The sequence below is a fragment of the Oncorhynchus gorbuscha genome, linkage group LG13 (assembly GCF_021184085.1).
Source record: "Oncorhynchus gorbuscha isolate QuinsamMale2020 ecotype Even-year linkage group LG13, OgorEven_v1.0, whole genome shotgun sequence".
Taxonomy (NCBI): Eukaryota; Metazoa; Chordata; class Actinopteri; order Salmoniformes; family Salmonidae; genus Oncorhynchus; species Oncorhynchus gorbuscha.
The window spans coordinates 42174076-42187973 of record NC_060185.1 but is presented as its reverse complement, the minus strand read 5'-3'; the positions used below and the strand labels follow the sequence as shown (position 1 = coordinate 42187973).

The 13898-nt window shown below is 52.1% G+C and overlaps 1 protein-coding gene across 6 annotated transcripts in view; it reads right to left on the bottom strand.

Moving 5' to 3' along the window:
• Positions 1-13898, bottom strand: part of LOC123992912 (alpha-actinin-4-like) — a 43926-nt gene that overhangs the window by 6087 nt on the left and 23941 nt on the right. For 4 of the 6 annotated variants that reach the window (XM_046294543.1, XM_046294540.1, XM_046294542.1 and 1 more), the window contains exons 2-17: positions 13765-13879; positions 13248-13367; positions 11001-11087; positions 10032-10119; positions 8035-8113; positions 7857-7938; positions 7396-7481; positions 5097-5189; positions 3852-4082; positions 3358-3505; positions 2834-2984; positions 2234-2342; positions 1770-1910; positions 1183-1365; positions 826-960; positions 324-503 (exon numbers count right to left, since the gene is read on the bottom strand). In XM_046294543.1, the coding sequence (XP_046150499.1) occupies positions 324-503; positions 826-960; positions 1183-1365; positions 1770-1910; positions 2234-2342; positions 2834-2984; positions 3358-3505; positions 3852-4082; positions 5097-5189; positions 7396-7481; positions 7857-7938; positions 8035-8113; positions 10032-10119; positions 11001-11087; positions 13248-13367; positions 13765-13879 (2028 nt within the window). Of the gene's footprint in view, positions 1-323; positions 504-825; positions 961-1182; positions 1366-1769; positions 1911-2233; positions 2343-2833; positions 2985-3357; positions 3506-3851; positions 4083-5096; positions 5190-6184; positions 6271-7395; positions 7482-7856; positions 7939-8034; positions 8114-10031; positions 10120-11000; positions 11088-13247; positions 13368-13764; positions 13880-13898 lie in introns of all 6 variants that reach the window. The other 2 variants (XM_046294541.1, XM_046294539.1) reach the window with 1 other exon arrangement.

The window sequence follows — 13898 nt, the reverse complement described above, 5'->3', positions numbered from 1 at the left end:
GAGACGAACGGACAATCGGCTCTAAAAGAGGGAGGACACCAGAAACCGCCAGGCTTTCATTGTAAATAACAACTGGTTCTCAACTAACCCGCCTGGTCAAAGAAAATATGAAAATCTGAAGAGAAAAAAAAGGATGGCGAAACATAGTGACCTATTCTCCACATAGAACCAACAGATAGTCGAGAGCAGGGTGGCAGCCCGAATAGCCCCCTATTCCCTACAAAGTGCACTACTTATTACCAGGCCTGGAGCAAAAGTAGTGCACTATGGAATAGGGGGCCATTTGGGCTGCCCAGGGTGCAGGGAAAAGTCAGTGTAGCTACCTCCATGGTGTAGGCGGTGTATTTGTTGTCAAAGATGAGAGCCTCCTGGATGAGCTGATGGTCTCCCTCCAGCTGGTCGATGTTGGGCTTGTACTCTATGATGCTCTGCTCATACTCTCTCAGGTTCACCAGCTGGTCCTCCAGAGTTCCATTCATCTCAATGGATATCCGCCCAATCTCCTACACACACACACACACACACACACACACACACACACACACACACACACACACACACACACACACACACACACTCAAGGACCAGATCCCAAAAAGGCCAGAGCTGACGTGTATTCACTCGGCACCAAACAGAAGAAAACAAGCTGAAACAGGTAGGGTCAACCTGGACGCTCAATTTTCTTCCCCGTTTACAAAACATTTTCTGTTGAATGCCTTAATGAACATGGCCCAGGAGGCACAGAGCCAACAGAACTCATGGCACTAAGAGGGCTGGATCAATCTTATGTAGTAGTACGAGTCGGTCTGGGTTTCTTTGCTGTACCTCCATTTTGGTCTGTATCCAGGGCCCGACGATGTTGGCCTGGGTGGCAAACTTGCGGCGCAGGTGGTCATTGGACTGCTGCTTGGCCAGCTCCTCCTGCAGGGCCTGGTCACGCTGGGGAACCAGCTGTTCCACCTACAAAACACACCACATGGGGGCGCCAGTCAGCACAGCACACTCATTCCCACTGTAGAAGCAATGCCACAAGGCTGAGGCTCACTCAGGGGCCTGTTTTAGGTATTAACGAGCACGTGGGAACAGGCATAAATAAATATATATGGATTGAATTCAAACCGGCAAAAGCAGTAATTGCACACATCACAAAGCATATATGAACATACAGCCACAGGCACACACCTTGTCCCACTTGTTGTCGATAGTCTTGGGTGTGATGGTGGTGTAGGGGTTGCCCCCGCTCAGCTTGATGCCGTTATACTGGGCAATCTTCTGCACCTCCGCCTGAATGGCCTGGATGGCCTCCCGCTCCTTGTTGGCCTCTGGGAGGGTGGACTTGAACTGCTCATGGGCTGTGATTAGGCCCTGTAAGAGGGAGGAGGAGGAGAAAAACGAGAGATTGAAACGAAGGAGAAGGACGGGAAACGAGGTGAAGGACAAAGTGAAAGGACAGATGAAGAGAGAGATCAGCATGGTATCACAGTGCATACCCACATCAGCCAGATGAAGTCATGGATACCATGCGCGCAGTGTGAAGGATGTTACTGGTAGCTTCACAAACCAATGCTAAGTAGCGTTGGAGCTATGACTGGCAGTCTACGGGTACGGTAGCATTGCTAAATGTTCGTTACCCAGTATGAGACTAAATGACAACTTTATTGACAACCTACTGTTAACAGCACAGGTCATGATGATACATTGTGGTAGTGGAGACCCTCTGGGGACGTAAAGCAGTAAATGGTTGGTGACGGTGTCCCCATGTCTTTTACCTGGATCTCTTCGATGTTGTGAACGATGAACATGTCCTGCAGGTCCTCCATGGCCCCCTCCATCCAGTTGTTGAAGGGTGCCGCCCTCTTGGCGTACTCCAGGTACAGCTCGTCAATGGACTCCAGCTGCTTCTCTGTCCTCTGTGGGGGGGAGACTGGGGTCAGGTGCCTGCTGGGAACACTAGCATCTATGTGACAGGGGTTCACCATGAGACACAGAAGTGGGGAAAGGGAACCCTGGCAGATAGTCTGCGTGTGTGTGTGTGTGTCTGCGTGTGTGTGTGTGTGTCTGCGTGTGTGTGTGTGTGTGTGTGTGTGTGTGTGTGTGTGTGTGTGTGTGTGTGTGTGTGTGTGTGTGTGTGTGTGTGTGTGTGTGTGTGTGTCTACCCATTTTCGCAGTATAAACGTATCCTTGTTATGACCTGCAGAGTATGACTAGATGGGACTGTGTGAAAGGTGCGTACCTCCAGAGACTCCCTGCGGCTCTGGGTGAGAGACCCCAGGGCATCCCACTGCTCACAGATCTTCTGACAGCGGGCGTTCACACTGGGGGAGTCGTAGTAGTCCAGCTCACTGAGGCACAGGGAACACACACGTGGAATTATTACTCAACCTGACCACAAGCTCCATCTTTTCATTCTTCTGGATTATTTCTCTGTTCATCTCTTTCTCCCGACCCTTCTCCCATCCACCCTCCGTCCCCTCCCACGATCCACCCTCCGTCCCCTCCCACGATCTCCCATCCACCCTCCGTCCCCTCCCACGATCTCCCATCCACCCTCAGTCCCCTCCCACGATCTCCCATCCACCCTCAGTCCCCTCCCACGATCTCCCATTCACCCTCAGTCCCCTCCCACGATCTCCCATCCACCCTCAGTCCCCTCCCACGATCTCCCATTCACCCTCAGTCCCCTCCCACGATCTCCCATCCACCCTCAGTCCCCTCCCACGATCTCCCATTCACCCTCAGTCCCCTCCCCGATCTCCCATCCACCCTCAGTTTACTCCCTCCATTTACTCCTCCATCAACTCCTCCCATCCCTCCCTCCTTTTCTCCCTCTCACTTGAGTTCCTGTGCGATGGCGGCGATCTGCTCCACGCGGTCCTGGTGGGCGGCCAGGTCAGACTCAAACGCCTCGTGTTTCCTCAGCAGAGCCTTGACCTCCGACAGGCTGGCTGTCTCATAGTCCTTCTGGGTCAGCATGGCCTCCTTACCTGGGGTGGGAGGGAAGGGTTAAAGACAGTAAGCTTCAAGATATCCAAACCCAAATCAACTCACTCAAACCCTTACGTCCTCATTATCAATATGGTCAAAGCTCCACCTAGTACTTTGGGATCTACAGGGAGCGGTGGCACCAACAAAGGTCTAAGTACGGTTGCAAAATTCTGGTAAACTTTCCCCAAACTAACGTTTTCCAGAAATCCCAGTTGGAAGAGCATAAGGAGGAGGGAACAAGCAGGAAATCCAGAATCTCTCAGCCAGGATTTCCGGAAAACCTGGGAATTTTGGGAAAGTGCCTGGAATTTTGCGACCCTACAGCAGAGTGAGGGATCAGTGTTGTCTGTACAGTAACTAATGTCTCCGCACCATCGGTCCAGGACTCGTGGATGGTGGCTTTCTGACGGAACTTCTCGGCCAGGTGGTCCAGCCTCTCCAGGCGACGGATCTCGTTGAGCATCCACTCCTCGTAGCCCTTCTCCGCCCCCTCCAGGTTGTGCCAGGACCCGTTGATGTCCTGCAGCCAGGGAGAGGACACTGACCCACCATACAGCAGAAAGAGCACTACACTGTATACCAGCATTATTCCCTGCGGCGCAATTTATGCGGAGATGCATTTGGTGATACGTTTGCTGCTGTTATAAGTCACGTCTTTTTAAACTAATCACAAACCAATTTCCCATTGTGGGACAACAACATGAACCACTACGATCTAAATAAGAATGGAATAATACAGGAGAGCGTTAGGATGAATTGCCCGGTGAATTGTCCAATAGATATGGATGGCATCATTGGTACAACTGCTTCTAAATGTCTCTAATACTGAGAGAGAGAGTGTCCATGCGCCCGCCAGTCCCACTCACCGACACCATACGCCCTTCAGAGGGCATGAAGGCGGGCCTGTTGCTCAGCCTCAGCTTGGTCTGCAGGGTGTTGAAGTTGATCTCCAGCTGACACTTCTCCTGCACCTTGGGGGGCTTGTGGACACGACGGTAGCCCCGGAAGTCCTCCAGCTTCTGCTGCATCTCGGCCATGGTCTTCTCTGGAGCCCGGTTCTCCAGCCACGGGATGGTCCGGCGGATCCAGTCCAACAGCTGGGGCAGAGGAGAGGGGGATAGAGTGACACAAATGACACGAGAGAGAAGTGTGAGAGAAAGGAGGGCAGATGTTTGTGCGAGATGAATACAACTGTAAAGGTAGAAGGGAAGTTCAGTGGAGAAATGGCCAATGTGGAGGGGATGAGAGGAAATATAACCTTCAGACGTTACTAGAAGAGCTAGGAAAACATGGACAGCACATCAGAGGGACAGAGCAACATCTCACAGACAGACGTGTGGTGAGGAGGGAGGGAGGTACAGACAGACGTGTGGTGAGGAGGGAGGGAGGTACAGACAGAGAGAGACGTGTGGTGAGGAGGGAGGGAGGTACAGACCGAGAGAGACGTGTGGTGAGGAGGGAGGGAGGTACAGACAGACAGAGACGTGTGGTGAGGAGGGAGGGAGGTACAGACAGACAGAGACGTGTGGTGAAGAGGGAGGGAGGTACAGACAGACAGTAGACATGTGGTGAGGATAGAGGGAAGTACAGACAGACAGTAGACATGTGGTGAGGAGGGAGGTACAGACAGACAGTATATGTGTGGTGAGGAGGGAGGGAGGTACAGACAGACAGAGACGTGTGTTGAGGAGGGAGGGAGGTACAGACAGACACGTGTGGTGAGGAGGGAGGGAGGTACAGACAGACAGAGATGTGTGGTGAAGAGGGAGAGAGGTACAGACAGACAGAGACGTGTGGTGAGGAGGGAGGGAGGTACAGACAGACAGAGACGTGTGGTGAGGAGGGAGGGAGGTACAGACAGACAGAGATGTGTGGTGAAGAGGGAGAGAGGTACAGACAGACAGTAGACATGTGGTGAGGATAGAGGGAAGTACAGACAGTATATGTGTGGTGAGGAGGGAGGGAGATACAGACAGACAGTATACGTGTGGTGAGGAGGGAGGGAGGTACAGACAGACAGTATACGTGTGGTGAGGAGGGAGGTACAGACAGTAGACGTGTGGTGAGGATAGAGGGAGGTACAGACAGACAGACAGACGTGTACTACTCACGTCACTGGCCAGCTTCTCGTAGTCCTCCATCAGGTGCTCATTCTCCTGGTTGACAGCCAGCACCTTGCAGATCCTATTGGCTGCAGTCTCAGCCTATCACGGATGAAAGTCGTCAGCAGAGCCAATACACAGATTGCTTGTTATGGATTAGGAGCACGTGCACGAACGTGTGTAGCTTGGGCACATTTTTTACAATTCAGATCAGCTGCCTACCAGTCAAAGACAACGGACAACTGCAGTGGAAGCTGAAACTGAAAGTACTACGTACTGTGTGCCGGCCTTACTCAACTCGAGTTAGTTTCATGTCCAACTGGACGGAGTGTCATTTCTAGTTTTTAGCTATGAACAACATAGTAAACTGAGTGTGAACGCAAAAACCACACACTAGCCGTGACTTGAATTCACAGATTATTTCAACACCGTGCACACACACACACAAACCCGTTGGATGGCTGTACAGTGGTAAGGGTACAGGCTAATGCAACATGCTACAGCTGACAATGGTTAGTTCCACGGACTCTGTGTGCCAACTTCACACTCTGTGCCTCAGAAAGCTACATGCTTCTCCTATACAATGGGAGCATTCAGTCTGGTTCTGTACCGCTTTTGTCCACGTCAGCTGGTGTGTTTAGGGACTTAAAGTTAAACCACTGAAATAAAGAAACAGTAAGAAACTGTATTATGCCCTTGGATCTTAACACACTACAGAGTAATCTCAGAAAAACACATTATACACATTGAAACAGTTGTAGTGTTAATAGGCAGACATTTGAACTGTCGTTAACAGTGTTTCCCACAGATCAGTGGAAGCTTATTTCATCCCACTTTCGATTATACTCTAACATATCAGTTATGAAATGTCATGCCTTAACTGTAGCTATGAGAAACACTGCTAACGACCAGTCTATGGGGGCAGAGTTGAAACAGGGCAGTTCTAGAGCAGGGAAGAGTGTGTGTGTGTTGTTCCATAGAGGTGTCCTGTGAGCCCAAAGCGTCAGTGAGTGTCCTTGGCCAGGATGACATTGCCTGTGACCCCGGCTGGTGTCACAGAGGTCAGGGGTTAAAGGTGGCGTGGTGGCGGTGCTCACCTTCTGGGCGCCAGAGAAGGCGTGATAGAAGCAGGAGACATAGGTCATGATGGCCTTCTCGTCGGGCCTCAGCGTGCCCACGATGTCTACACAACCACGGCCAGGCAGTGAGCGGAGGGAGAGAGAGAGAGAGAGAGGTGGTGAAGCAAAGCTACCCAAAGCAAGAGGGTCCCGCCACACAGCGAGGTGGGGGGGGTGAGATGAGGGGGGGGTTGTAGTAAAGGGAGTAGACCCCGGACTCCACTGCCGCTGCTGGGGGAGGGGGTTACCACGGTAACCAGGAGAGAGAGAGAGCGGGCGTGTCCACCTCGGGAGAGAGGAGGAGTCTGCCGGGGCCACGATGCAGAGGTTGGGACACACCTCTTCACTCAACACACACTATAATATTTCAACTGTCAAGCTGGTAATAACAGAAAAGGCCCTCCTGGTCCCAAAACTAAAGAGAAGGGTACACTAGTCTAACCAGTGTCCATACTGTTTCACGATTAACGGCTGTTTTCCATAATGAACAATGATTGTTCAAATGGCCGTATGTAACCCGGCCCACTAGCAGCTTACTGTGGTGTTCTGTAGTCTAGGCAACAGTGGGACTGTGGCAAACAGTTCTGCACGTGCACCTCTCCTGAGATTGGAGCTCATAAACAACTTCTTAATGAATAAAAAAACTCATTAAAGCGCCGTCGAAAAACATGCCTGTCAGCAGGCTTCCTGTTCTCAGTCTACAGGGAGAGAGAAGGGTAAAAAGGAGTGGGAAAAGAGGTGGGGGACAGAGGATGAATACAGCAGACAGAGAGAGCTAGAAAACATAAACAGATAGTCCCTCTGACTTGTCTCCTCTCTGCTCAGATACCATCTGACCCAGGGCTCAGTGCCTCATTTAAAAATCATCCGTTTAACTACCAAGGGCCCCCTGAGGCCCGATGCACTCCAACTCAATCACTACAGGCCAGTACACAGGAGCAAGAGGACCCTGTTATTACCAGCAGGACAGGAAGATTCAGAGACTTCAAGACAACGTGTGTGTTGTGTCTGAGTTAAAGGAGGGTCCTGAACCAGTTTCCCATGAGGCCAACACCAATGCTGCGGGAGAAAGCCATGCTGGAGAGGAGAGGAGCAGAGGGTGGGGGTAGATGTGGAGGACCGGACCGGGGACGGGGGGGTTAGGGTTAGTATCGGAGCAGGGGTAAGGTGGGGGTGGGATAATGGGGTACCTTCTGGGCTCCAGAGAAGGCATGGTAGAAACTGGACACATAGGTCATTATGGCTTTCTCATCCGGACGGGCAGTGTTCACAATGTCTGTAGGGAAACCACAGTTACACACATACGGGCAGACGGAGACAGAGATAGTTACACATGTAGAGGGAGACACAGGCGGACAGACCAACACTTTACAACAGGTATACAAACTGGAGGATAGAATTGCGAACACACAGACAAGGGAAAATGGGGGATGGACGATCCAACAGAAAAAACGGTGAGAGAGATGGAGGGAGAGAGGGGTGGGAGGGGGGGGGGGGGCTGAGGCTAACGGTCTGTGTGTAAGGACGAGCACAGCAGCCGTGATGTCACAACACATCCACCTGCACACTGGAGTCTTGGGATGGAAGAGCAGTCAGATGAATGAATACGATATGAACATGCAGGAAACACGCAACTGTGCCCTGTGCATACCTTCAGCGTCCATCATCTTGGGGATGTCCAGGTACTTCTCAGCCACCTCAAAGGCATTGTTCAGGTTGGTCAAGGGGTCATCCTGAGTAACCAATTAGAAGGTGAGAAAAACGAGCCACAGAAGGGCCATGCACTCAAAGAGAGATGTGCTGACGGGAGTATGTGCTGACCCACTCACCTTCCTTAGCTTGTCGTAGTCAATGAGCTCTGGCCTGTGTCTGTGGATCAGAGCGTTGAAGGCAAGGCCATCCTTCCAGCTGGCAATATATGAGAGAGCGAGAGAGAGATCAGGAAGACGGTTCCACAAAGCACATACATAGGTCATGCACTGTTCCCCGGGCGCCGAAGACGTGGATGTCGATTAAGGCTGCCCCCCGCACCTCTCTGATTCAGAGGGGTTGGGTTAATTGCGGAAGACATTTTAGTTGAATACATTTCATTTGGACAACTGACTAGGTATCCCCCTTTCCCTTATGCACACAGTTCTAACGTCTCTCCTACGTTTTGTGACGGCCCTGAATTTTTCTGAACAGTCTCAGTGCTTCTCCTTCCAATAGGGTGCTTCCCCTTCAATTCCCATTTAAATAGTGCTCCTTCCAATAGGGTGCTTCCCCTTTAATTCCCATTTAAACAGTGCTCCTTCCAATAGGGTGCTTCCCCTTCAATTCCCATTTATATAGTGCTCCTTCCAATAGGTTGCTTCCCCTTTAATTCCCAATTAAATAGCCAGCATCATCTGCGCAAAAGTGGGGTTGTGATGGAGACGTGAATGAGGATGTGTTCAACACTCAGTTCCGAAGCTTCTCTATTCCGTTAGTAGTTTTTGCCATTATACGTGTGTTTTGTAGCCTAATAGAGTTTACCCAGGATCCACTCTCTCCGTCCGTGGACTACACCTCTCCGTCCGTGGACTACACCTCTCCGTCCGTGGACTACACCTCTCCGTCCGTGGACTACACCTCTCCGTCCGTGGACTACACCTCTCCGTCCGTGGACTACACCTCTCCGTCCGTGGACTACACCTCTCCGTCCGTGGACTACACCTCTCCGTCCGTGGACTACACCTCTCCGTCCATGGACTACACCTCTCTGTTCTCCGTGGCCTTTCTGCACTGGAGATCTATTGGCGGATTGGATTGTCTGACTGACCGACTGACTACAACCTTTTTGTATACGGTATTTCATTTGTTTTGATGTCATGTATACTGTGATGATTTATGTAGTTAGTTGTAGTTGAGGACGTAGTAAGAGTTGATACGCTTTAAAGGTCTGTGGTAAAATAATTGTTATATTGATTGTATGATTAATACTGGGTTTACGCTACACTTGAATGAACGGACAAACATTGCGTGACAAAGGTCACTTGACCACCCATACGTAGAATGTATGCACACATGACTAAGTCGCTTTGGATAAAAGCGTCTGCTAAATGGCATATATTATTATTATTATTATTCCCTGAACTCCTTTACCGGGCTGGACTCTTTTTAGGCCCGAGGTACAGGACATTTCTGGAGGAATCAGAACTCATTGTGTATACTATGATATGTGTGTGTAATCATTTATGTTGATAATACAACCCACACAAAAGTCTTTTTTGAAGTTCTTTCCAATGTTTTAAGGGTTTATGAAAAGTTTATTTCCATCCTGACTTTTACATAAGTCCTTTGTATTGGTGTAGACTTGACGGACCAGATGGGACTCATCCCCTCCCAAACCAAAAGGAGAAACCAATGTTTTCTCTGGTAGGCACAACATACCTGGCACCCTTATAAATAATAACCTCAAGTCAAAACCGTTAGTTTCACCAGCAGAGGGCAACCTTTCTAGAAGCACTGGTGGAGTTTGCTGGAGTGTGTGGGTAACGCAATGTTTGAACAGGCTTCACTACTGTGGAATTTTATAGAGGTCAAACAAGAATGTCTGGAGAAATACTGTAACCTGTTCCGGTCTCAGGTTCTGTCGCCAGGAATGACGTCTAGCTCTTGTCGAGGTTTGTGTGTGTGTGTGTGTGTGTGTGTGTGTGTGTGTGTGTGTGTGTGTGTGTGTGTGTGTGTGTGTGTGTGTGTGTGTGTGTGTGTGTGTGTGTGTGTGTGTGTGTGTGTGTGTGTGTGTGTGTGTGTGTGTGTGTGTGTGTGTGTGTGTGTGTGTGTGTGTGTGTGTGTGTGTTGCTACCTGATGTGGAAGTTCTGCACGTTGACGTTTTTGTAGGGCGCGGTCTTCCTCTGGCACCACAAGAGCAGGCCCTCCTTGGCAGAGGTCTCTGGAAAGGGGAGAAGGAGAGTTAGATACCCGTCTACAGCAGGAGCTCCGGAGTGTGATGTACTGCCTGTTGTTCCCTGATCATTAAATTGCACCCAACTGGTGTCCCAGGTTTAAAAATCAGTCCCTGCTTAGAGGGGAAGAAGGGGAAAAAAGCAGTGGAACTGTCTTCGAGGTCCAGATTAGAATTTGAAGTGTCTATGCTATGTCCAAAATGGCACCCTATTCCCTATATAGTGCACTATTTTTGACTAGAGCCCTCTTGGAATAAGTCGACATTTCAGAGTCAGACGCAGCCTAGACCCATCTTCCACCATGTTTGAGAGTGCAGTATAGATAGCCAACGTGTTTAACTTCTCTACCGGGGAGCCGGGGGTTAACGATCTCTCCTGCCAGTGTCCGTCTTCGTCAAGTACCAGTGAGAGCAGAACAGGCATGTAGGCCAGACTGGTATTCACTTGGCTCGGCTCACTCAACCCCCTGTGGTCTCAGCAGAACAGTTCAGAGCAGGGGAGATGCATTGCATCTGAGAGACCCAGTTGCTTCCACTCTACTTCCCGGTGGAATCCCCCTCGGCACAGCTGTGTTTTGAATAGGAGTGTGTGTGTGGAGGAAGAGGGAAATGCCTGCTCCGTTTCTGGCATAAGAACATGTGGAGCAGCACGGATATAATGAATGAGGGGTGATTTAAGGACAGTGTCATCCCCCAGGTTCAAAGAAAATTCTTTAAAACCAGTCATAACGTTTCCAGATGAGTTTCTGATTTAAAAGAGAACAGGAAGAACATAAAGCAAAGTGTTTTCTAAAGCAACATTAGGGGCTGATTAAAATCCTAGCTGCCTATTGATGAGGCCTAACAGGGGGAGAGCGAGAGAGACTGACCTTCCACAGAGATGTCCTGGATGGCGAAACGGAGGATGATTGTCCAGATCATGCCCAGGGTCATCTTGGCGTTGCCATCCACAATTTCTGAGGGGAGACAAGATAATCACTCAGAAATACAATAAATATCAACTATTGTGCATTAGCCTGGTCCCAGATCTGTTTGTGACATCAGGTTAACTCCTTGTCATAATAGCGCAAACAGATCTGGGACAAGTTCTGCATATATTTGTAGGCTTAAAATATGAATAGTGCAAACACAAATATGCACAGTGATGGGCTGGGTACAGCATGAATAATGCATTTAAGCAAAGTCCCAAGGTGTTACAGCAGCTTTGAACAGGTAAGAGACAATGGTTGTCTGTCCCCGTGACCCTCCAACGCTTCATCATGGAGTCAGCGTGTTAGTTTCTATCCCCCACGCTCTCTGTGCCGCTCTCTTTGCCTGTCTCTCTCTCTCTCCGTCTTTGCCTGTCTCTTTGCCGGTCTCTCTCTCTCCCTCCGTCCCTGTGCCTGCCTCGGTCGGTCGGTCTCTCTCCCTCCCTCCGTCTGTGCCTGCCTCGGTCGGTCGGTCTCTCTCCCTCCCTCCGTCTGTGCTCTCCCTCCCTCCCTGTGCCTGCCTCGGTCTCTCTCCCTCCCCTCCGTCTGTGCCTCCCTCCCTGGCCTGCCTCGGTCTCTCTCCCTCCCTCCCTGTGCCTGCCTCGGTCTCTCTCCCTCCCTCCCTGTGCCTGCCTCGGTCTCTCTCCCTCCCTCCCTGTGCCTGCCTCGGTCTCTCTCCCTCCCTCCCTGTGCCTGCCTCGGTCTCTCCCTCCCCTCCCTCCCTCCCTCCCTGTGCCTGCCTCCCGGTCTCTCCCTCCCTCCCTGTGCCTGCCTCGGTCTCTCTCCCCTCCCTCTCCTCCCTCCCTGTGCCTGCCTCGGTCTCTCCCTCCCTCCCTGTGCCTGCCTCGGTCTCTCCCTCCCTCCCTGTGCCTGCCTCGGTCTCTCCCTCCCTCCCTGTGCCTGCCTCGGTCTCTCCCTCCCTCCCTGTGCCTGCCTCGGTCTCTGCCCCTCCCTCCCCCTGTGCCTGCCTCGGTCTCTCCCTCCCTCCCTGTGCCTGCCTCGGTCTCTCCCTCCCTCCCTGTGCCTGCCTCGGTCTCTCCCTCCCTCCCTGTGCCTGCCTCGGTCTCTCCCTCCCTCCCTGTGCCTGCCTCGGTCTCTCCCTCCCTCCCTGTGCCTGCCTCGGTCTCTCCCTCCCTGTGCCTGCCTCGGTCTCTCCCTCCCTGTGCCTGCCTCGGTCTCTCCCTCCCTGTGCCTGCCTCGGTCTCTCCCTCCCTGTGCCTGCCTCGGTCTCTCCCTCCCTGTGCCTGCCTCGGTCTCTCCCTCCCTGTGCCTGCCTCGGTCTCTCCCTCCCTGTGCCTGTCTCTCCCTCGGTCTCTCTCCCTCCCTGTGCCTGCCTCGGTCTCTCCCTCCCTCCCTGTGCCTGCCTCCCGGTCTCTCTCTCCCTGTGCCTGCCTCGGTCTCTCTCTCCCTGTGCCTGCCTCGGTCTCTCTCTCCCTGTGCCTGCCTCGGTCTCTCTCTCCCTGTGCCTGCCTCGGTCTCTCTCTCCCTGTGCCTGCCTCGGTCTCTCTCTCCCTGTGCCTGCCTCGGTCTCTCTCTCCCTGTGCCTGCCTCGGTCTCTCTCTCCCTGTGCCTGCCCCAGTCTCTCTCTCCCTGTGCCTGCCCCGGTCTCTCTCTCCCTGTGCCTGCCCCGGTCTCTCTCCCTGTGCCTGCCTCGGTCTCTCTCCCTGTGCCTGCCTCGGTCTCTCTCTCTGTGCCTGCCTCGGTCTCTCTTTTGCCATTTGTCCTCGTCTCTCCATCTCTGTCCGCCTCTCTGTCTCTCTCCCTGGAGTCAGGATGCTTCCAGCAGGTGACCTTTGGCAGTGTAGGGTGGTGGGCTGCTGGTCAGGGTGGTGGGGGCTAAGCTGAACCTCTAGGCCGTGTGTATCATGCAGTAGGAATGAGGGGTGGAGGCTGGCCGGGCCATTTGTCAAGATAGCTGGAGCAGAAAGGTCATTGTCACGGCGACAGAGTCTGACGTGCACTCTCGGGCTGATTTACTGGCCGTGTTAAGGGCCTCTTGCTCCCTCTCCTCTAGAGCTCCCTTCCTCTCCAGCCAAATGACTTCGCTCCCGAGTGGGAGATGTACTTGGCAGGATGCTGTGAGCTTTGGAGTTGTTTGTCAATGTTCTGTGTGTGTGTGTAGAGTGCTTGTGTGGTAGGTAAACTGACCCTCCGCGCCAATGGACACCAGCTTAACTCCTTTGCCGGCGATGTAGTCCAGCGCTTTGTTAACGTTGTTGATCTTGTGGACCCTCATCTTGCCTCTCTCGGGCTTAGGTAACCGTTCCCCTGTGGATGAACACACACACGCACGACACACACAAAAACAGCCAAAAACACAGGCAAACAAAATGCAGTGAGCCCAGAGAGTCTCATGACAAAAACAGCCCTTTCCACTGTCTCAGCAGAACAGACAGGCACAGCTCCTTTTAAAGTCACAGTATCAACCTTCCGAGTCAAAACAGACAGCATCCTCTACAGGGCCAGAACCATGGCCTACGACCAGACTAGTTAGTTGAAAGGTATCAAAAGAACAGGGGACACTAATGCGTTACAGAGTCCTTTTCTGGCACCGCACTTTCTGCCACAGTAGATGGCTGCGGAGTGCAGTAAAGTAGATTAGCGCTTAGCTGTGGTAGTAGTGCTCTGCATGTGTCATGATGATCTAGTCGATGGGCTGGCTCACCTGAGATGACCTCCAGCAGGAGCATGAGTTTGAGGCCATCCCTGAAGTCCTCCTCGATGTTCTCGATCTGCGTGCCTGCTTTCCTCAGGTGGGAGTTGCACCAGGCCGTGAACGTCTGGAGAGAGACAGGAAGG